Here is a 23,671-nt window from a genome sequence, read left to right as displayed (position 1 = left end):
ACAACTCAGACCATGAATTCCATTACTTCCTTACATGAGCTTATCTGTTTAGATGAGATATGCACTAGGGTTGTGTATTTATGACCTTTTGGAATTATGTGAGGACCGTGGACTCTTTGAATGTCTGTATTGCACCAGCTTCTTGTCTCCAGGTAGCATTATGAAACCTTAAATATATCTGTAGATTTATATGACCTATGGTTTGTCTGTATATCCTTCAGGTATATTTTTTCAGTTTATTAGTTTTTTGGCTCCATGAACCGTAGAACGGATTTTCTTGTTCATTTCCTTCGTTAGATTCGGTCTCCAGGTAGCCGTGTGACACCCTTTTTTATATCTCCAGATATCTATGGTTTACTTTCGCGTGTGTAGTCTGCTAGCGTAAATGAGTTTTTCTATCATGAGTGATAGAATGTTCTTAGGTCACTTTAAAGTGTGATTCTCACCCGGGAGACCAACAATACAGGGATTACATTGGCTACCTTCCAACCGCGCGTCCACAACTTCCGACGCACCGCTTTAATTGCATACGCACATTTCCTTTTAGAACTAGGCGCGTTTTGAGTCTTTGACGTTGTTTTGGTGTTTTTGTCTTCCCAGATTGCCCGGGAGACCATTAATGCAAGGTTCACATTGGCTAACCCTTGACACACCCGCTCATAACCTGCGACGATTTTGACGTATTAGACGCTCTTTTTTACCCGGGAGACCAACAATGCAGGGATTTCATTGGCTACCTTCCAAACGCGCGTTGGTTTTTTTGTCTTCCCAGATTGCCTGGGAGACCATTAATGCAAGGATCACATTGGCTAACCCTCGACACACCCGCTCACAACTCGGGACGCTTTTTGACGTTTTAGACGCTCTTTTTTTACCCTAACGCAAGTCCGTTTTTTCAACCTTTGGTATACACCCTGGTTTCCAGGGAAACCAATAATGCAGGGATCACATTGGCCACCTTTCACACGCCCGCCCACGATTGCCGACGCACGTCTATGTTTGCACACGTACATCTCCTTTTAAAGTTTGGCGCGTTTTTCGGTTACGATACGGGACACTCTGAGGGGAGAGCACAGACTTCTATTGAGTTACAGGTATGCGGCGATACTTTTGGTAACCTTTTGAATCTGTCGGTATGGGGTTGGGGGCTGTTTTATCAAAGTCCTGGTTTTTGACTCTCCTTTGGGGAACATTTAGAGTCCGGGTGACTACGGGCTTGTTAAAGGGGATTCCCATTTGTTTCTTCCTTTTTGTGCTATGGCACGATTCTTCTTATATATGTGTCAACATGGCGGATGCTTTGCCTCACGTACGTTGGTGTAGTGGCACTATACGAGGGCGGAATGCAACTTGTCCGGAGTTAACTTCGTCGAACTAATGTTAGTTCCATTGGCAATTCCATCTACATGTTGTTTATGTTACTAGGTGTTTTTTGTTACCATGTTTTGGTTTGGAACCTTGGGTTTATAATTTCCAATCAGTGTTTACAAGTAGGATGTTTTCGGACTGCTATTGTACTTTCCGGTCAGATACTTTTGAGTGGGATTCATCATTTTGGACTGACATTACGTCCTGTTTAAATCTCACGCCCCAGTGGTATTTTATATCTGCTTCGCCCAAAAACTACATTAGGTCTGTTTCCTACTTTATATATATATGCATATATCTTTGGACTTGATTCGATATTTTTGGTCTATTTTCTGTTATTTTTTGTCTATTTTTTGTTTGATTTTTGTCTATTTTTGTTATTGTTTTTTTGACAGAATCGTGTACAGTGCCCTTATCAAGGTGGCACTGGAAGCACAATTAGGACTGTTTACCTGAAAAGTACGACGTTTTTTACAGCTCCTCTCGAGACGGATATTTGTCTACATAGACAGTGGTCATACCTTTGGATTATATTCGCATTCTCACTTATGGTACGTGTCTCCCCATGGGGGACTGTTTCTCATAATTTTTTTCCTGCCCTTTTGTCCTAATTAGTTTTGCTTTTGCTTACTCTATGTATAAGAATTTATTTGCAGTTTGGGGTGCGCTTCACCCTTCAGGAAATTCAACTTTGGACCTACATAGGCACACATATGCCCCCCCCCCCTTATTTTCTGATGAAATATTTTAATATTACACGTGGCTAGATGGGGCATTCAGATATAACATCACATATATAGGAACTATGTTTTAGTTGGGGGCACTCTTCATTGAATCATACTCTCAAGCAAAAAGGGTCTTCAGAATATATAAATTTTGGAACCACATAGGCATACTTATGCCTCCTTTGTTACTAATGCAATACTATAATATATATACATGACATTTTCATTTGCATTGTTATGTATTGTTTTGCATAAAATTGCTCTGTATGGTTATGTTTATGTATTGAGTGCTTAGGGTATATCCATTTTTTGTCCTGTGCATATTCTCTTAGTATGTGTTACTTTTTAATGTGTCTTTTAATGTAATTTTTAAATGTTTTGTGTGGTGCGTTTATTTATGTTATGTTTTTCTATACTCTTCCAGCCCTGACGAAGTTCAATCTGAACGAAACGCGTTGGCTGAGGCTTTGGTTGGACAATTAATTTAAAATAAAGATTTTTTGAGTACAAACTACTGACCACTTGGTGTGATGTATTGATAAGTAAATTGGTGGTGCACCGCTCCAAACCCCTTCCGAAATTTCATTGATCTGCTTGGCAGTTTGCATCTACTAACAGCGGATGCAGGGGCGTTTGTATGCACACCATCATTAACTATACCGTTTGATCACATACTATGGGAACACAGTAAGGAGGTGCAGTCGTTGGAGTCCGCCGTTAACCCTCATTTTTTCTAAAAAGATATTGGAGTAGTGTTTGGTGTCTAACAGTGTGATTGGTCTATAGGCTCCTGGATAAACGCCTCCTTTCCTTTCTTTAAAAAAAACTATTACATTGGCTGTCGCCCACGAGTCTGGAGGATGCAAAAGTTCTAATGAAAAAAGCGTATTAAATTAGAAGGGAAATGAATCCGTTTCTACCGACTTCACGGAAGGGAGGTCCTGAATGGCTAGCTGGATTTCTTCAAAAGAGAATTCCTCCCCGAATAGGGACCACTCCTCCTGGTTTACTTTATTAGATATTATTGGAACCAGATACTGCTCCAAGTCCTTGAGACCAGCCGTTGCTGGAGCTTTATATATATTGATGTAATATGCTCGAAAAGCTTCTCTAACCACATTGGGATGTCACAACTCTAGAAGTGTGGCTCAATGATTAGAGCGGCAGACCCTGATGCAGAGGTCTAGCCCGGGACCAGGGTTCAATTCCCCGCCTCGGCGGGTCTTGGGCTCAAAAATTCCACGGACCTGATAATTCTCGCCTCGGTGCCATTCCAATCATGGAGTCCCACTCTGCAACTCTGGGCAATAGCTTGCTTAATCTCCACAACGGCCCCCACAACGCTAAGGATGGCTGGCCTCCACCTTGGGGGTGCCCAGGAGTGGACGCCTCACAGAGAAAGCCAGGATGGGTTCCACAGCGGTATTCGTACAAGCGCCTTGAGACCCTTGCGGGTGAGTAGTGCGCTATACAAGTATCAATTTACATTTTTTTACATTTTACCTTACCCATTCCTAATTTCATTAATCTGCCCTGCAGTCTTTTTTTTGCCTCATCCTGACCGCTAACACCCACCCTATCCGTTCATTATATTCATAGCACTCGTGCGTTCTAGCCACACAATTTCCCGGCCATCTTCTTAGCCGTACATTTATTCAAGCGTGACCTAATTATGGCTATGTGATTCAGCACGGGGTATAACACTTGCCCAGATAAACAGCTACAACAAAGTCTGCCTCTGCTTCCCCTAGCTTTTGATAAAGTTCTCTGATCTGAAGTTGAGAGTGGCTCCGTTTAGCTATACTAAACCTAAGGGTTTCCCCTCTTATGCCAGCCTTAAAAGCATCCTAGACTATCCTAGGGGATTAAGTTAAAACTAAATTCTGTGATCCACCCCTCTTACATATTCCAGATTTTACAAGAGACTTCTCAAAAGACCATCTTCTGGGAACCCTTCCCAATCCCTCGAGAGGTAGCTCTAAAACAAGAGGGTTCTGGTCCTACATTAATCTTGGAAAGAGCTTTTTATCCGTGACTCCTTAACCAGTGATGGCTACACCAAAAAATAATCCAATCTTGCAATGTGCCATGAGGGGCCAAGTAGTAAGTGTACCCAGCAACGAGGGGGAGGGGGGGAGGGAGACAGAGAGAGGGAAACAGAGAGAGACCAAGCCCTTGACCTACCCCTTGACCTTGCTGGAGCTTCACGTAGCACTCCACTGATGTCTCACAACAGAGCTTATTGCATCGTCTCCCCACTTCCCTAGCCCAATAGACACAGGCTGTTCAAGCACACCAGATGTAGCTGAAGGGCCCGCTGTTAATTCATGCGAACTAGAAATATTCTTGTTCCCAGCACGACCAGCCTCTGAGACACAGTTCTGGGTATAGTTCGCCTTCATCTTGAGTATCCCGGGAGACCAGGTCATTAGTTGTACATTTTGATTGGAAGAATTCTGTAATTTCGGGTTGTGGGGTAGCATAGCGACTACATGCATCACCCAGGCTCTGCAACCGCCACAAGTATAGGTTTCTTTACAGAGCTGCCTAAGCGGTCTACCATATTCTTACTCCTCCCTGCGCCAGTGCTATCAGGCCGGTTTTAATCATGTTAAGAGTCTACAAGTTTACCTGCATGGTTGCCTGCTTGATTTTGAGATGATTCCTGTCTCAGCCCCTTACTAACGGTCACAGTCTGAGTCAAGCTAGATGCACTGTCTCCCTTCTCACAGGGTAGCTTTGAGGATTTGGGACCCATGATGAGCACTGCAAACGACCAAGCAGATGGAGGACCAAATGGGAGAATACAAACTAGTCGGGCTACAGTGTACTACCTGCAGTTTAGATAACAAATACTCATTGGCTGCTACCAGTAAAGGATTTCCATAGTGCAAGCGACTTATAATCTGTGCTTGTTTTAAGGTTTTTGTAGAAGTTGGCGGAAGCCAAGGAAATGCTTTTTTCAATAAGTGCATAGTAGCATAGCAAGTTCCACAAACATGCATTATTGGTGGTTCAGCACCCAGGATTCAATAAATACATCGAATAGATGCATCTATATTCGAACATATGTTCTTGTCCTTTAAACAACACAAGAATTCATAACAGCTGAAAATCATGCATGTAACAAATGCATAGCAGAAAAGTTTCTTTCTTCAATGATTCTTTATTAGTTATCATCTTTTAAAAACCACGCCAACAAGCAGTAGCCAACACGTTTCGTCCTTCAAGGACTCCTTCAGGGCTTGAAATGATGTGAGACTAAGTCTGCCAGGATTCAAACTCATGACCACCAAAACACCATATTTGTCAATGGCAAACTTTCAGCTCACTGAGTCGTGCTCACTAGAAAACCTTGTTCAGGTCACACCATAATTGTGTTCAGCTCTATGTGATGAAATCACATACCTCTGTAAGGAAGTAGTGGGCTGTTTTATTTTCTTTAAGTGAGGATATCCTCATCAGTCACCTGTGTCATGGCACTGCAGCTGCCCGGACTGAGTACTAAAAAACAGTCACGACATGTTCCTTCATAAACAGAATAAGGTCTTATTTTAGAATTGAGATTTTTTTACTACTTGTTTTGGGGACAGGACTGGCCCCAGCTCGGATGGCCACCAGTCTGAGGCCCACAGATGCTGAGCTTTACCGAACAGCGGTATTTCTGTTTTCTCTCCGTTTAGTTGTAGGCAGTTACTAGACTAGAGCTAATTTCCTCATATAGTCATAAAAATGGGGTTTAACCACGTCCAGGTCCTGACCAAAAAAGATGGCCAATCAAGTGACTTTGGCGTAAGATATTATCTTGAAGCCGTGTGCTTTGACCATCTTTGCCAAAGGGGCAACATAGATGTTAAATAATGTGGGGCTTTACGAGGAGCCCTCTGATACCCCATTGTCAACAAGAATGGTACAAGACTTGAAATGGATTCAAAATCATTTGGGTACAATCTTTCAAGAAGACGTGAACCATTGAAGGGCTTTGTCATAAACCGCAGGTTCATACAGCCTGCGTATTAGAGTATCATATGAGACTGTTTTGTTAGCTGCAGACAAAATCCTGGAGCACAAGCATCGCTGGAGTGCCTGCACCATTCCAAAATTTTTACTTAGATCTACGCCTCCCTTGTCCCTCTAGCCCTAGGATATTTTATAAGCAGGTCGTCCCTAAAAGGCACTCGTGCCAGCAAGCCATGTTATGTTATGTTACCCAATTTATAAATCGCGGCGCATACCCGAAGTTGTCTTTACGCTTATTCTGTAAGAGACAATGAACAGAGTAATAGAGCCTACTGATTGAAAAGCCAGGTTTTCAGAAGTTTTCTAAACTGAAGCAAGAAAGGGAGAGATCTTATGGTGAATGGCAGGAGGTTCCAGGATGTACCTGCTCTGACCGCAAAGCTGCTGCCAACCCAATTTCAATTATTTTAAATCTAATGGAGTTTATTCTCCACATGCCTGATGATCTTAGGTTTCTAGCTAGGGTGTACCAACTAAAGGTTTCCCTCAGAAAGGTGGGCCCAGAATCATGTTGCGCTTTATAGGTCAAATAGAGGGCCTTAAACTTAATTCTATTTTTTGACCTTCAGCCAGGGGAGGTCTTTTGAGTGCGGCGGAAACTGAATGATGCCTGGGTATCTCCAGTAGAAGTCTGGCTGCAGAATTTTGGAGAACCTGCAATTTGTTCAAATATTGGGCTTGCAGACCCACGTAGAGGCCGTTACAGTAGTCTATTTTTGATGATACTAAGGTGGATGCCACTGACTTCCTAACTGAGATAGGCAGAAAGATGAGATTTTTTTTTTTTTTTAATCATTTTAAGATGTTATAGGAGGAGGAGACCACTGTATTGACTTGATTGCCTAAAAGTAGGTGATCATCTATGATGACCCCCAGACTTTTGGCTTTCCTGGTGGGGACAGGAAAGAGTCCCATATCTGCAGCGCAGCACGGAGCAGACCAGAAATTTTGGTTATTGCCGTGTATGATCACCTCGGTCTTCCCGGCGTTGAGCTCAAGACAGTGCTTGATCATAGATGTATTTCATGCAGTTATGAATGCGGAGGTTGGTGTCGTATGTATTTTTAGTGGCTGATAACACAATTTGCATGTCTTCTGCGTATGATATGAGTGAATCCGAAGGACTAAGTGAAGAGTCCTGCAGAACCCCACAGGGCAGACAGAAAGACTTTGAAGAAAAGGCGCCAATGTTGATCATATTTTCCCTGTCTGACAAGAAGGAGACTAGTTTCAGAGTGAGGTTTTTAATGCCTTTTGCTTCCAAACAGTAGATCAAGATGGAAGTTGCAGGTAAAAAGCAGTTTCACACCTTGTAAACATCTCGCAGTCAGCTGGACCACTTGATGTTCTTAAAGTTTAAAAAGAAAATGGCGAAATAAGTGAATATTGTTCTGTAGATTCTTATGCATATTGGTGATCTCCCTTTTTCCACGTAGTGCAAAAAAGACACTGTGACTTCCTGCATCCTAGACACGGAGGCGGTGGCCTGGGACGCTGAAAAGAACCAGATCCAGCCATTCCAGGTTCTCACCACACGCAAGAGGAAGGTCTGTACTAGTGCCCACCCTTCTGCTGCACCTTTCCTGCTTTCTCGGCACTTTGGGGGATGGGGTATGGGTGGGGCACAATTCGGTTGAGGAGGGCAGCTGTTCGAGATCTTGGAGATAGTGATCTGCATTGTCGCTAGAGGAGTGGAGGATGATTAAAGCACAGAGGTTTTAAGTACCTCCTCTGTGAAGCGGGACAGACCTCTCAACCAGCGTTCATGCACAGATCTGCTCTTCTATGAGCTGGAGCATAGTATATTGTAAGGAGAGCTAGATTCGTAACTTAGCCTGAAAAAGAGGGAGGGAGGAAGGGAGAGAGCGAGAGAAGAAAAGCTTCGACCTCACTGGTCTCAGCAGCGGCTAACATGGCATTTTTACATTATGTGCTCTCTGCTATGGGGTGTCCCTGGCATGCAGCACTGGTCTCCCCACTCTAGTTTCTGGTCATTGTGCACGTGGAAACAGGCCCTCTACTGTAACACCTGCTGGCCAGAGTGTGTTTGCCATATGTAATACCACCTTACCGCCATGACTGGGACTTTTTATGCTAGCCTTTAATGAGAATTTTGATGCCAGAGTCTGGGTTACGGCTCAAGATTTCAAGGCTTGGGCCATCTTGGAAACTGAGCTTCCTTGGATGTTGCATGTGGATATTGTTTGTGTATGTTATCTTTTTTTTTACTTGCCTGCTCTCTGTGGATCATTCAGTGCATCTAAGGTGTAGAGGCCAGTGCCAGCTTTGGCTAAAAATTGCTCTCCAGTTTTAAGCCATGCCCCTGTGCACTGTAATACCTGCCCCTTCAGCGCTGTGCGTCCCCCTCCGGTATAGGGGAGTGACTGACTGACTGATCTCTACCAGTAATCTACTCACACGTTCCTTCCTTTGTGACTTGACTTGATTTCCACATGGTTTGCTGGCTCTCCTAGGGTCTGACATGTTTTTTCTCCTCCAGGATGTGGATGCCTCCGAGATTAAAGTGCAGGTGTGCGTCTATGCCTTCGACATGCTGTACCTGAATGGAGAGGTGAGCGTTACAGAAAGCAGCTGCAGACCTGGCTGTACCCCACGAAAGTGCTATCAGCATAAGTGTATAATCTGCATATAGTACCATTGTACTGCAGTTCAATTGCGGCATGCTCTTGTGACCTATTCTACTGCTGCCGTGGTTAATGGCCTAAGCCACCATCAAGCTATTTTGTAAATAGTTCATTATTGCTTTATCCATTGTGGTTTATTAGGTTTTATACTCTCAACAATACTGCGGCTGCAGCATTTTCAAGATAGTTTTGAATTTAAGACACTAGTCACGTGATCAGCTATTTGTTGTATAGTTTTCAGATTAAACCCAACATGTCTTCATGTCTTCAGCACAACCCGATCAAAAACTCACACAACACAAAGGTAAATGTTGCACCTTTTATGTGACGGTTGCTGTAGTGAATTGGTAGAAATCAGCTGAAACATATACCCAGACAGTAGTGAGGCGTGTTAATATGACAATATAGTGAAATATTGCCAATGAATGTCTGCATAATATATCTGTTGTTGCTACACAATTAGTTCTCCCTGCCGCATAATTAGATTTCCCCCATTGATGCAGAATTCCAGTCACCTTTGTTATAATACAAGGTCTGTGCACATGCATAATAAGTAAGCCACTGTGAAATAATTTATCGTACTTTATAAAAATCTTTCATTGTTAGACGCTTTTTATAATCAAATGTTGACATACGCCAACCAAAATTATTGAAGTAACTATATAGATTAATCTGTGCATGAGTAGCACAATAGGAGAGTGAAATATTCTTGAAAGTTTTTAGGAAGAGACAGTAAAGATATTATTAAACCCTAAAATATTATTCTTGGGGTTGGTGCCTTCTGGCAGCGGGCTCGCGGATTCATGGACTGCATTTTAGCCCTCCGCATTCCCTAATGGTCAGAATTGCCACCATGGTGGCTGAGAGCATCAAGGCAGCTTTCCGGAGAGAGGCCAAGCATTGGATGGCCTGAAGTTTGATTGCTATTCTTGCTCATCTGAGCATTTCTGGTGCACGGTTGAGTAGGGCATGTTAGCTCTGCCGTGGCGCGCGGCACTGGCCTTGATCAAATCTGGAGATTTCAAGGTCAAAAAATGGGAAGAAAAATATGAATCTCCTGAGAAACATAGTTTATTTTCCAAATGGTGAATCTCCCTCTAAATTCGAAAGAATCAGCTTTTCATGTTGAGAAATCTAACTTGTTGTTTTGTTTTTCACAGTTCAGGTGTTTTCCATTTTGCAGTTAAGATCTTCTTCTTTTTTCTTTTTTTCTTTTTACTATTCTATATTACTGGAGATCCTTTTATCATGAATTCATTAGAAACTCTTCAAAAGCAGTTGCATGGGAATTGTAACCCATTTCAACTAAGCAAAGCAAATTGAAGAACAACCCACAATAACTTACTCTTTGTGCCTCTCTTTGGCCACCGATCCACTCTACAACTACCCCAATCTTCCAAATCCCTTCCATGAAATGACCCCCAAGCTGTGTCTCTTGGGTCTCACTTTTAATGCTCCTTTCTTAATCCCTTCCCATCCTCTTAGATGCACTTCAGCTTTTGCACTGGAGGCAGCTTGCAGTGTGTGCTATTCTAAATTACTCCCTCATGCTGTAGATTTTTTTTTTAATCTGTTGCTTACTTTACGAATACATGACCCTCCCAATCTCCTCCAAATCCTCCCCCCCCCCCCCAATCAAAAGTGATTCTAGTGAAAGATCCTACCGCTACCCCAAACATTTCAGTCGTTGATTTTACAAGCCAATTGCAGCTACCTTTCCCTCTTCTTTAAATCAAGGGTGAAGCAGACGAGCTTGGCATTGTAAGGAATGTTGTCACCAATATATCAGATTTTATATCCATAGCCTCAAGGACTTAAATTCTTTATAGAACGGCAGGCAAGCAGCTGGAAGGAAAAATACAATCAGCTTGGGTACGTCATGCTGCCAAGAATATCTGAAGGTCACCAAGCATCTGAGACATCCAATTGGCACATTCGTAACTTTACCGTTGCTAGACCAAGCATTCTGTTGTCTGTGTACAGGGCACGGATTTTGCCAGAGCACAATCAGCGGACGGTAACGCAAATGGAAAGTTGAAGCATAGCATCACCCCCTCTGGTTCTGCCCATTGTAGACACCAATACATGGAAAATACCTGTTACATAGTGCGACATTCCGTAATCAGGAAACGCTGTTTATGGCTGCTTATCCCCTGCTCGACATCAGTTAGCAAAGCTGTAGCACCCTAAATGTAAAATATAATGTAGACAAGGAAGATGCAGAAGCCAGGCCAACCACAAAGCAGTAGACACTAGACTGGATCAAGAAACAGGATTTCCTGAGGGGTCGTCCAAGGCCCAAACTCTTACTGGCATTTGGTGGCTGTCGGCTGGGGTGGGGCTCTGTCCGCCAGCATCCTTCATGGGCGCAGGGAGGAGGAGCCAGCCCTCCCAGCACAACAAAGGCTGCGCTGCCCTCCCGCAGCGCGGGATGCGTCCTAGCGAAGGGTGGACCCGCCTGTGCCAGTCTGCGGTTGATTGTGGCTGTGCTGGACCCACTTTCTGAGGCCTTTTTCACCACATCGTAGCACCTCCAATTGACTCTGAAGTTGTGAAGCCACAAAGCCTTCGCCTGGAAATTGAGGCCAAATGCACCGAGATATACTGTTTCTTCTCTCCATCTTAACAGTTATCAGGGGCCTCCTTTCTACCCCAGGCTCTCTTGTCTTGTCTTGTCTCCCATTCTGTTAATTTTCCGGGAACATGGGCAAGAGAAAAGGGGGCGTCTGTGGCTTCACCTTCTCATTTAGTAAAGCCTACCCCAAAGTCTACTAAATCGACCGGATGCTCGAACAAGCCGTTGGCGCCATCAGTAATGAAATCGCCAGAACCAAATGGAGGCTTTTCATCAATTCAGATGGTCCCAGTGGGGGTCTATCTGGCCTGTCTCCTTGCCTTTCTTGGGACACGCCTATAGTTTTCCCCAAAACAGTGCTGACTTTTCCTCCGCACAAGGATCCACTATGAGCCGAGCGCGTACTTCGCCAGCCGATACTCCTCTGAACCTCTCAAATGGTCCAAACAACAAATCCTTGTCCACAACTTTACCAAAGAGATTTAAACGCGGCGAGGCACGTAAACAGATGCCATCCCACTTCTATCTACACCCAAGACCCCACAAGTATCTGAGCCCGTGTCTGAGTCGGCGCCTATCCTGGTACCAAGCACAGAAGCCCTTGAGGCTTCAGTTTTAACTTTAGTCCAACTCTCATTGATCTCCTCAATGACCTTCAGGCAAGCCAGCTAAAGACTTCCTCAGAAAAACTGTTCTCATCGATCAACACCATACTCTCTCCTCTGGTTTGACGTTTGGCCACTATTGATTCCAATTTGGTCGTGATTGGTAGCAACCTTTCAGGTTCCGCTAAAGGAACTTTAAATCCTACTACCACCAAGCACTGTATCTTGAATAGGAATTCTGATGGTTCTTTTGAAAGTGTATTCCAGCAACACAGGCCCTGCCCTCTCCTTGCAATCTGCCCGTACAGTCTGACCACCCTCGCAACAATCTTTTTCGGACAGCAAGCAGCCAAAGTACCTACTTCTGATTGCCATTTTACTAACAAAAGGGACCCAGAGGGCAGAATGGCCTCTACTCCTTTCCAAACGCAGTCACAACTACCAGTTATCAATCTCCCCCTGCTGTATGCCTGTATGTGGCTGTCTTAAGAGGGGTTCCCTCATTGTGTTCGGACCAACGTGAATCTTATGAGCAGCTTTTCAACAAAAGCCTAGACTGGCTCCCACAACATAGAGGTTTGCCATTTCGACATGCCAAGGACATCCTGCACGTAAGGAGATGGATTGTTCCAAATTGGCCAGACTTGTTTAGAGATTGTATTGTGATTAATTGTAGTCTCCCAGATCTGGCATAAAATCTGTTATTCAATGCTAGACCCAGTAATCGGGCCACTTCTTCCATCTCCTTTGTCCTGTTAGGGTTTTTCTACAGACATCCCTTTGATCATAGGCAGTGCCCACCCAACTCGGCTCCAACCGGTAGGGCACATGATGTAATTTCATCTAACTACCACAGGGACATCAACACACACCAAGATAACTCAGCACAGATAGCCCCAGTTAGTCAATCACTCTCCAATATTCTGCCGGAAACTCCGGTCTCACAGTGTGCTCCCCTCTTCACGTGCCCTCTACCCACATTTAATAGATTTGACGCAGTCTCCGATCTCGACTGACTTACAGGCCCAAAAGTAGTTTTAACATCTGCTCCTTTGTGTATTACACCTTTAAATGACAGTCCCTCAACAACAACCACTGTTGCCCCACCCTCCGGGACAATAGTAATCACAACTCACACTCTCAACCTGCAATTGCACTACAGAACCCTTTCTGTCCTCAGTTGGAATGTGGCAGGCCTCAATGGGAAGATTAATGATGATGATTGGAGGGCATTCCTCTCCAAGTTTGACCTAATCCTACTGCAGGAGACCTGGCTTACTGATGCACTGCACTTTGAGGGCTATGCTTGTTACTCAAGTCCTGCTGTCCCCTCCACCCACTGCGGTGCGGCCGGTAAATTAGCTACCTGGATCAGTCTAAGCCTCCAGGTAGAGGTGTCCTAGATTAAATCTTTTTCTTCTGCCTTTTTAGCATTAACAATTCGAGTACCAAAGACTAACATGGTTTTTTACTTGATAAATTTACATAATAATGATTTTATTAACGTTAGCTGTACACACTATAACAGTCTATTTAATTTTATATCCCTACTACAATCTGAGGTTGAGAATCGTACCTCTTAAGTTCATTTTTTTTCTCTGCGGCTATTTTAATGCCAAGATTAATGGGGGTCCCAGGTTGCAAGACTTTGACACAAAAAGACATTCCAGTTTGTAAGATGCCAGGGGTGCAGAGCTGTCCAATACCTTACTGCCTACGGCCTGGTCGACTTAGTTGAAATTCTAGGGGTAGCTTGCAACACGTTGATGCCATTTAGAAGGGGGAGGGAGAGCTACCCTTATAGATTGATTGTCAGCCTTGATTATTTTATCTTGGGTTTCCAAAGGCGAGATCTTGCCTACAGACTGGGGCGATCATAATGCTTTGAGAGCTTGTATATTTTTACCGCTCTAGGGTCTTGCCTGTAGCAGTATTCTGGCTTTCATTGCGCGTCATTCCTTGGATGGCCTACAACTAGTTTGTGGTATGAATAATCAAAAAGAGTTATTAGTTGCCTTGCTCAAGTCAAATTTAAACAAATTCCTCTATTGCCTAGCAGAGAACGCAGAGGAATCTATGGCTCCTCAGAATAGGCTCATTCTCACAATCAGGGACTCCATGCTCAAGCCAATTTGCATTTCATTATAATAGGCTAAATCTCACAATTGGGGACTGCATGCTCAAGCCAATTTGCATTTCAAACACGGACCCAACATGGTTCGATAGGGTCTGTTTCCTGGCAAACAGGAAGCTGATAAAAGCTCAACGCCTGCCCCAGGATTAAGACTAAAATTGTACTTACAAATAGGAAGAGGGAAGTATACAAACAAGATTGGGACCTTTTGGAGCATGCGTCATGGGGAAAGGACAGTAAATCCCTTTGAGACATAGGGACTATCAGTCCTCCTCTTCAAAATAATATCTCTGGCGCGGCCTGAGTTACCAACTTTTCTTTCATTTATCACACTGAAGATGTGCTAATTATGTCTGCTATTCTCCTCAGCAGATTGCGGAATTCCCCCCCATTTTTATTAACTTTGGAGGAAGTTGAGTCGGTCATTCACCACAGTAAGGGTGGTAAAGCTCCAGGTCCAGATGGGTTACCAATGGATTTGTTGAAATTCTTGCCTAAAATCTGGGGTCCCCTGATCACGTATACATTTAACACTTAGTTATCTACTACTATTCCCCCCACCCCCCTATGGTCTACCGCATCAATAGTGCCTATACTCAAAAAGGGTGACCTTATATCGTCCAAGTGCTATCTACCTATTTCACTCGTCGACCGCACAATTAAAATCATCGGTAGAATAATTAAACTGTTGGGTTGAATGAGCAGATGACTAGGGCATACTCTCCCCCTTTTAATTTGGATTCTGGCCAAAATTAGCAAACAACGAACAATGTTTGACTGTGGCTCTGAACATTTACAAATGTACTAAGGTCAAGCGCTCCCCATATACTTGGCTTTCATGGACCTATCCTTCGCCTTTTACTCAGTGAACAGAACCAAACTCTGGTTAATGTTGCTGGTTCACGGCGTGGACCCGCCTCTGGTGAATATTCTATACTGCCTGCACTCTGACCTTTCAGCCCGAGTTCATTCAAATTCTCTTTTGGAGCTTTCGTCTGAATTTCCTGTATAGAGTGGAGTGAGGCAGGGCTGCACATTGACACCCTTATAGTTTATTTGATATATTAATGGATTAACAGCTCACTTATCTTCCCACACAGACATGCCCAGAATTGCAAGCTCCCCCATTCCCGCTTTACTGTATGCTGACGATGCAGTATTGTTCGCTCTCATTCCAAAAGCATTGAGACATCAGGTGGACTGTTTTGCTTCCGTTATGCACAATTTGAATCTAAATACTAATTATTCTAAATTGCACATTATGGCCTGTGGCCCGGGCAAATTAAGGTTAAACAGAGTCCGTATTAATGGGCATGTTTTGACTACTGTAGAAGATTTTCATTATTTAGGATTAAATTTGAACTCAACAGGGTCATCGAATTCCCATCTTGCTCAGGCTAGTCTAAAATTAATAAAACAGCAGGTAGAGTCTGCAACCTCATTCGATGGCAAATTAGGGGGACAGTGTTTCTACCACTGAAAGATCATATTTCGCAATGCATCAGTGTAGCTACCTATGGTGCTGGAAGTATGGGGGTTTCAGTAAATGCTGTTCACTTCAGACAGAGGAAAAACGTTTTTTGTAACGGTTAAGTACACCTCTGTCCACTCCCTGTCGCATTATTCATTTTGAGTTAAAGCAGTGTTTTATCGAGGATAAGATCCATCTGGCACCACTTTTATTATGGGTTAGTGTTTGGTTGAACCCAGCTGCCAAACTCTGTAAGGATATTATTTTTGACTGCCTGACGTTGGATAGGACTCGTCCTGCTTGAGATACTTAGGGGATTCTCTTGGTTCCCTCGGTACAGGCTGGTGGTTTACTGAACCCAGTCACATCCCCAAAAATGCTAGGATGGAGATGAAAAAATGATTTAAGGACCACCGTGCAAATATTAGGCTGAAACACTAGTTATCCAAACCCTCGGTGTTGCATTTGTATAGTCTTTTATACACAGGTGATTCCCCTCTGTACCTGTCGCTGGACCTGTCAAGATGGGAGCGGCTGCTTCAGAGCAGGGACAATTTATTGGTCTCTTCTTTTTTTTAAACATTTTTCAGATCCAGAGGGGAGCACCGTCTCCTCATTCGGCATAATCACTATTGCACTTTATGTTCTTCTGGAATTTGCACAGCTTAGCACGAAGGCACTTTCTGAGACCCTTAATAAGTAGGTTTGGCCTCCGCTGCTGCAGACCAACCCTTCTTCACTTACAATCTCTGTGTTCCCTAGAAATTGTTTTCACTGCCTGTGCCTTTTTGAAAGCAGCACTTGGGGCTGGACACACAGTATATAGACTTGGCAAAGATGTTGGGTTTATTAATTGGGGATAGAAGGAGCGTATTTTGGACCCTATTTGAGGTTTTTGTTCTCTTTCGATCTCCTATGTATGCGCTTTGCAGTTACTCCCCACAATATTATATGGCGCATTCGAATCTGACTTCGATTTGTATTTTCTTGCTCACCTAAAGCACATTGATATGATGTATTACTTGATGCGTTCTTAATCCCTAAAATCTTTTATGCATTTATTTTTAACAGTTTTTATGTATGATCATTTTTCAGCTTTGATGTGTGATTAGAGCTATGTGCAATATTTCTATGTACTTTATTCGGTCTAAAAACAATAGACCATAAAAGTTATATTGAATTGATCAAGAAACAAAGTAAAAGCAAGTTTTATACCTGAAGCACTGGGTTCAAGGAAGCATTGCAGGGAAAGGCAATAAAACAAGAATCCAGTAGTGTTTGGTAAAAATTGACATGGGTGAAACTTGATGAGGTCACACTGGCCTTAAAGTGTATGGATTCCTGGCCAAACTCTGCAGTAACCATGTCTTTATAACTCTATTGTCCCATCTTTGTCCTGCATATTTCCGACCCTACCCTCTCCAGATTGCATTTGAAATTATACAAATATTGTGCATCATTTTAGTTTAACTTCTATTGCTGAGATTTTCTGAATCTTGAGGTCTCCCAGATATCTCACCTGATTGCTGAATTCACTCTAGCCTCTTTGGCAGAGTCCCTGCTGCTTCACCCACAATTCCACCCCGCCACCTGGCATGTTGGCGTGGTCACAGCTGTCCTAATCAGTCTGCAAACTCTAATTCCATTAGCATAATACGTGCTTGGCCACCCACTGTTCGACCTCCCAGCCCTGTTGGCAGCCCCTGCTGTTCCACCAATGGCTTTCCTGCCTGCTGGCCTCATTGGCCCAGTAAGCTTCAGAGTTTTGCTCATCCTCTGGCCCTGATGGGTTCTTACTACAAAGAAAGACACTAAAATCATTGTGCCTGGCAAATTCTTGAAGAATTTTGTTATTGGTCGAAAAGGTTTCACTTATTTCGCACTGTACAACAAAGACATAACATTTCAGTGTTCCCTTGCAAATTTGACCTACGGGTAGTCTTTTGACTAGTCCTAAGTAATGTATTTCAAACTTCTACTTGTTTAACACTAGTTCCCCAGAGTTTCCCTCCACAGTTTCATTCCTCCCTCTAAACCCAAATATTTTGTGCCATTGGAAAGCTTTACATGAACTGTCAGTGTCTGCCTCCACTATTTTCGCTGACATTCTCTTTTCAGGGTTCTGGTGTTGTCTTTCCATATGGATATTTTTTTCATCATATTAAATATTCTAAATGTGTGCAATTGAAAGATGTCTGGTTGTTGAGTTTAAAATGTAGGTCCCATTTTACTGCACCCCCTTACCGTCCAAATAACGCATTGCTGTGAAGGGGCATAAGGCGACATGCCAGAACTTAATAACTTTGGTAAATTAAGAGGATATTTTTCTTTCCAAAGTTGCACTCTGCTTTGTAAATATACTGAAACATTAAAGTAATGTTTTAGTTAGGTGAATTTGTCAATGACATGAACGTTTAAAACTTGAGAAAAACACAGAAATTTACCTGTTAAAGTTAGCAGCACTGACTATAACTTGCTCCCCTGCCATACACTGTTTATGACCTCACTCATGACATGTTCTGTGACATGATTTATGACCTCACTGATGACATCTCAAGTGACATCATTGACATGACTATTTCAGCACTGGGGACCCAATCGCCTGGGGCCCGGCATAATTTATTTTGGAGGTGGGGGGCACGCAGCCCCCCACCCCCCTCCCTGGGCCAATTTCACCCCCGGGGACTCCATTCCCCAGGGCCCTAACAGTTAAAGGAGGGTTGTGAGAAAGGGTCATCTTTCTTGCATGGTATGCCCCCACTTTTAGCTGAATTGCTGAATGTACTTTGACTGAGTGTGCCTTGGGCTCCTGCCAATCAGGTGCCCAGGGCCTATGTTCCTTCCCTAAAACACACAAAACCCAAATTGGCAAACCCTGGCCACATGTCAGCCCCTGGTAAATGGTACCCTAGGTACCCAGGGCCTTGTGACCAGGGAAGGCCTCTAAGGGCTGCAGCACTCATTGTGCCACTCTTAGATGCCCTGTATCCTTACACACACACACACACACACTGCCTTTGCAGGCTGGGTGTCTGGGTGCAAGACAAAACAAAGAGTCGACATGGCACACATCCCTGTGTGCCATGCCCATCACCTACACTGCCATTGCATATATCACCCACCCCTCTAGCTGGGTGCCTTATGCCAATGGTGTGGGAGCAGGAGCCCTGTGCCCCTACAGTACCCAAGTCCATTCCTGGGCACTGTAAGCGCAGTCCTGCCATTTAAGAGAACATGGTGCTGAGAGCTCGTCAAACACGAACTCCACAGCACCATAATGGCAACACTGAAGACTGAAGTTTGGTATCAAACTTCTCGGCACATTAACCTCTTCAATGCCCGTGAAGAGCTGGTCTCGTCATGGGCCGCGGTTGCGCTGTGCCCATGACGAGACCAGCTCGTCACAAACCCCGCCCGCTAATGAAACGGCCGGCACAGGGCGGGGAAAGGGGCGGGCACTGAAGGGGTTAAACCCACACTGATACCAGTGTGGGATTTAATGTACCAAGCACCCCAGAGGGCATCTTAGAGATGCCCCCTTAAACTTAACCTACAATCCACGTCTGCTCTGAGGCTGCCTAGGCTGCCACACAGCAGACATGTTGCTGGACCCCTGGGTGGGAGAGCCCCTGCTCTCCTGGGCCTGCAACATACACATCCTGGGCGAGGTGCTAAATCTCCTCCCCCAGGATGGGCAGGGGGAAGCTTCAAAGGCATGCCGCCTCTGTGAGCTTCCCCAGGCCACTACAACCCCCCACTCTGGCAGGAAGCTGGGCCGGAAACCCCAAATAAGGACCGGGGATGTGCCAGCCTGCCAACCCCACCCCTCAGGTGGGGGAGGCGAGGTGAAGCACATCTCCGGGCTCTCGCCATGTTGAAGATGGGAAATCCTACCCTATCAGGACTAGGCTACTGCCCCCCTCCCACAGGAGAGAGGCATGATAGGGGGTGTACCCACCCCAGGACAGGGACCCATTGGTCCCTGCCCTTCACCTACCTGGAACGCCCCTAAATCTAGTATTTAGGGGCACCCTGAACCTTCCTTCCGCAGATTCCAGATTCTGATATACAAAGAAGAGCAAGAAGAAAGAAGACCTGCCCTGCAGCTGCTAAGAAGAGGAAGACACCAACTGCTTTGGCCCCAGCCCTACCGGCCTGTCGACCCTCGAACCTGCTCCTGCTCCAACCCGGCATCTCTTGTGGCCAGCAACCTCACAAACCATGGAGGACCTGGCTACCTTTTGGCTCTAAGCCCCTGGGACTCCCATGAGTAGAGGCTCTGCTCAAAACCTACCTCTAATCCCTGGCAGCAGCCCGGAACCGCGAACCCAGCACACTCTGCACCAGCCAAGCCTGGCCAGTGCCGGAGTGAACAAAGACCATGAGGACGACCCCACGACGACTGTGACCCCGAGTCCGGCACCCAAGGACCTCCCTCGACACTCCTGAAGAAGCCTGCAGCCTCAGAACAAGGTGCCCCCCTTACCGTGATCAACAGAGGGTAAGATTTCCCGACACCAAAAGGCACCCCTGCACGCGGTGCCCCGCGGCCCCCTGTGCCCAATCCCGGGGTACCTCCCTATCCTCCAACTACCCAACTTACCTCTCGAAGTGGTAGTGGCCCCTGAAGAATCCTCGTCCCCGAGCTTGCAGTCTGTTTTTAAACCGGAGACTTCCCATTGAGATCAATTGAGCGCCCGAAGGCTCAAAAGCACCCTGCACCCAGCCGCCCGCGTGGCCCTGGCAGTGCAACCTCTACACCTACCTACTTCCCCACTTGTCCTGAGTAAGTGACCAGGAGGTTGGCGAAGCGGTATTTCCCTCGGGAGTAATGTCCCCAACCTTGCACTCGTGGAATGAATTTCAATAAAGTTCTGCGTAATATTTTTCGGTATATACTTTTCTTTATTTGACAATTTTCAAAATGATAATCTCATATTCGTGATTTCCATTGTTAGACTGAATTTCATACTATTGGTTTCATAGTATCGCTGTGAGCCCTATGCATTTCGGGCATTGCCCTTCTTCGGGGGACTTTTGCTGAAAGTACAAGAATAACATAAAATGTCTAAACACTTAAATCTATTATCAGCATGTCAAACATTGATAATGAAACATTTGAAAATGCGAGAACAGAAATCTGCCTGTGATGCCGGTGGGTAAATGGTATCTACTGTTCTTGTTCAAATTAACAATAAATGCCTGTACATTGCCATTTGTTAATAAAGAGAATTCTTAGGCGTTTGATTGTGAAAAAAGTGCTCGCTTAAAAAAATGCTGTGTTTGAAAAAATGTGTTTAAAGCAAACATTGTGTATACTAACTGTCTCTTACCGGTTTAGCATTGCGTGGTGATATTTGACTGAAAAAATGTACACATGCCGTTTCTCTGGCGTGTTAAGTGATACTCGCATGTTATTTTTCTAACGTTTAAAGTGGTAATCAACCGGTGTACTCAACGAGACGTTGTTGGGTAGTTTAAGAGTGTGCTCGTGCTAAAAGAAAGGTATGAAATACCTGATTAATGGCCGTCTTCCTGACGTTTCATAACATTCGTATTTTACCAGAAAAGTACTCGCAATAGAGCTGGAAATTTTTTTTCCCATAAACGAACCGTGATACAAGTCACTATTAGTTTGCCGTTGCGGGTCGTAACTGAGTTTAAATTGGTAACAAGTTGTTAAAAGCTGGAGTCGCTTACCTTGAGTTTACTCGCGTTGTGCGTGTGTCGAGAGTAAAAGCCGAGTTTTAAAGTGACGGTATCCATGGAATCGTTATGGACGCTGGCGTAGCAGTCAGGTGTTCATGGATAGTGAAAAAATACTAATGTTAAGAAAGGATGTTTAGGAAAAAATACTGCTTGATCGTAAAACGTTCTAACGAAAAACATAATGAATGTGGTGTGATGTGTGGATATAATCCACCCCTTAATGTGTGATGTATTATATGTCAAAATATATAATAGCACTAAATGAATAAATAAAAAATAAAAATTGTAGAAGGAATTGAAATGAGTTAAGGTGATACCGTCGTGCTTGACTGTAATTAATGAAAACTATGCACCGCGTTACCTCCTGTGGGAATAATGAACGATTAATAAAACAGGGTAAACAATCAAATCTTTCATAGCCATTAGAATCCTAGATATGAAATTTTTCTTGTGGTGAGATAAACAATTAATGATTTGATTGTTTACCCTGTTTTATTAATCGTTCATTATTCTCACAGGAGGTAACGCGGTGCATAGTTTTAATTTTGACTAACCACAATTGTCACCTTCAGCACACAAACTAGCATTTATTTAATTTTGGATGCAGTAACCAAGTCCCACCTGTTAATTACAGTCCAGCACGACGGTATCACCTTAACTCATTTCAATTCCTTCTACAATTTTTATTTTTTATTTATTCATTTAGTGCTATTATATATATTGATATATAATACATCACACATTAAATGGTAAAATACGAATGTTACGAAACGTCAGGAAGACGGCCATTAATCAGGTATTTCATACCTTTCTTTTAGCACGAGCACACTCTTAAACTACCGAACGACGTCTCGTTGAGTACACCTGTTGATTACCACTTTAAACGTTAGAAAAATAACATGCGAGTATCACTTAACACGCCAGAGAAACAGCCTGTGTACATTTTTTCAGTCAAATATCACCACGCAATGCTAAACCGGTAAGAGACAGGTAGTATACACATTGTTTGCTTTAAACACATTTTTTCAAACACAGCATTTTTTTAAGCGAGCACTTTTTTCACAATCAAACGCCTAAGAATTCTCTTTATTAACAAATGGCAATGTACAGGCATTTATTGTTAATTTGAACAAGAACAGTAGATACCATTTACCCACCGGCATCACAGGCAGATTTCTGTTCTCGCCTTTTCAAATGTTTCATTATCAATGTTTGACATGCTGATAATAGATTTAAGTGTTTAGACATTTTATGTTATTCTTGTACTTTCAGCAAAAGTCCCCCGAAGAAGGGCAATGCCCAAAATGCATAGGGCTCACAGCGATACTATGAAACCAATAGTATGAAATTCATTCTAACAATGGAAATCACGGATATGAGATTATCATTTTGAAAATTGTCAAATAAAGAAAAGTATATACCGAAAAATATTACGCAGAACTTTATTGAAATTCATTCCACGAGTGCAAGGTTGGGGACGTTACTCCCGAAGGAAATACCGCTTCGCCAATCAATATACACCCTTATGTTCAGAAGGGTTACCAACCCTGAACCATTCACCTTGATGAACTACGACCAAAAATAGTTACAAGGCATACCCCAGGAGTGCTTTATTCCACATTCCAATTGGACCATCTCATTAAGTGACCAGGAGCCCAGCTCCCACAGCCGCGTGGCCTGCTAGTCAGCAGCCACCAACCAAGGCCCCCTATCCCTCATAGGATAACATTGGGCCTAACTCTCTCTGCACCTGGCTGCCCTAGAGTCGCTGAGGGTGAACCAACTGTACCTACCTGACCCTGGGGGACCCCTGAGTCTATGCCCAGAACCTCAACTCTGCCAGTCGAGTACTTACCTTTAAACCGATAACTCTATTTTCTTCATAGGGTAACATTGACTGGTTTTTTCCTGAAATTTCTTCTAAGTGTGGACTTTTCAAATCTTAAAATATTCACCGAAAATCAGCAGAGTAAGGAAAACGAAAATACTCACCTGCTCTTAGGTGAGCTCCCAGTGCTGGATCTTGGTGCCCAGCACTGACTCTGAAAAATACTTACAACTGTACTTGCCAGTAACCCAATTTTCTCCCATAGGAAATCATTGACTGTTTATCTGTGAAATTTCTTCCAAGTGTCAATTTCTGCAAACTTAAAATATTCTTTAAAAATCGTATAACTTCTGAAAACGTAGTTGCTTACCTGTTTTGGATAAAGGTCCCAGTACTGAGTCTAGGTATCCAGTACTGGATTACAAAAGTAACGAGAACATACTATACCTGCAACTTGAATTTTCTTCCATAGGGAATCATTGACTGTTTTCTATGAAATATTTTCCAAGTGTCAACTTTTAAAATAGCAAAATATTGTCTAAAAATCATCACAGTAATTAAGTCGACTTTTATCACTTGATTCTAAGTACT

The 23,671-nt window shown here is 43.7% G+C and overlaps 1 protein-coding gene across 2 annotated transcripts in view; it reads left to right on the top strand.

Moving 5' to 3' along the window:
- The window catches only part of LIG1 (DNA ligase 1), a 502,345-nt gene that overhangs the window by 344,481 nt on the left and 134,193 nt on the right, over nucleotides 1-23,671 (top strand). For both annotated transcript variants that reach the window (XM_085616644.1, XM_085616645.1), the window contains exons 19-20: nucleotides 7,550-7,660; nucleotides 8,614-8,685. In XM_085616644.1, coding sequence (XP_085472770.1) covers nucleotides 7,550-7,660; nucleotides 8,614-8,685 — 183 coding nt within the window. The remainder of the gene's footprint in view (nucleotides 1-7,549; nucleotides 7,661-8,613; nucleotides 8,686-23,671) is intronic.

The sequence above is a fragment of the Triturus cristatus genome, chromosome 7, assembly GCF_964204655.1.
Source record: "Triturus cristatus chromosome 7, aTriCri1.1, whole genome shotgun sequence".
Classification (NCBI taxonomy): domain Eukaryota; kingdom Metazoa; phylum Chordata; class Amphibia; order Caudata; family Salamandridae; genus Triturus; species Triturus cristatus.
The sequence above is the reverse complement of the archived record's forward strand: the minus strand, read 5'-3'. Positions and strand labels throughout refer to the sequence as shown.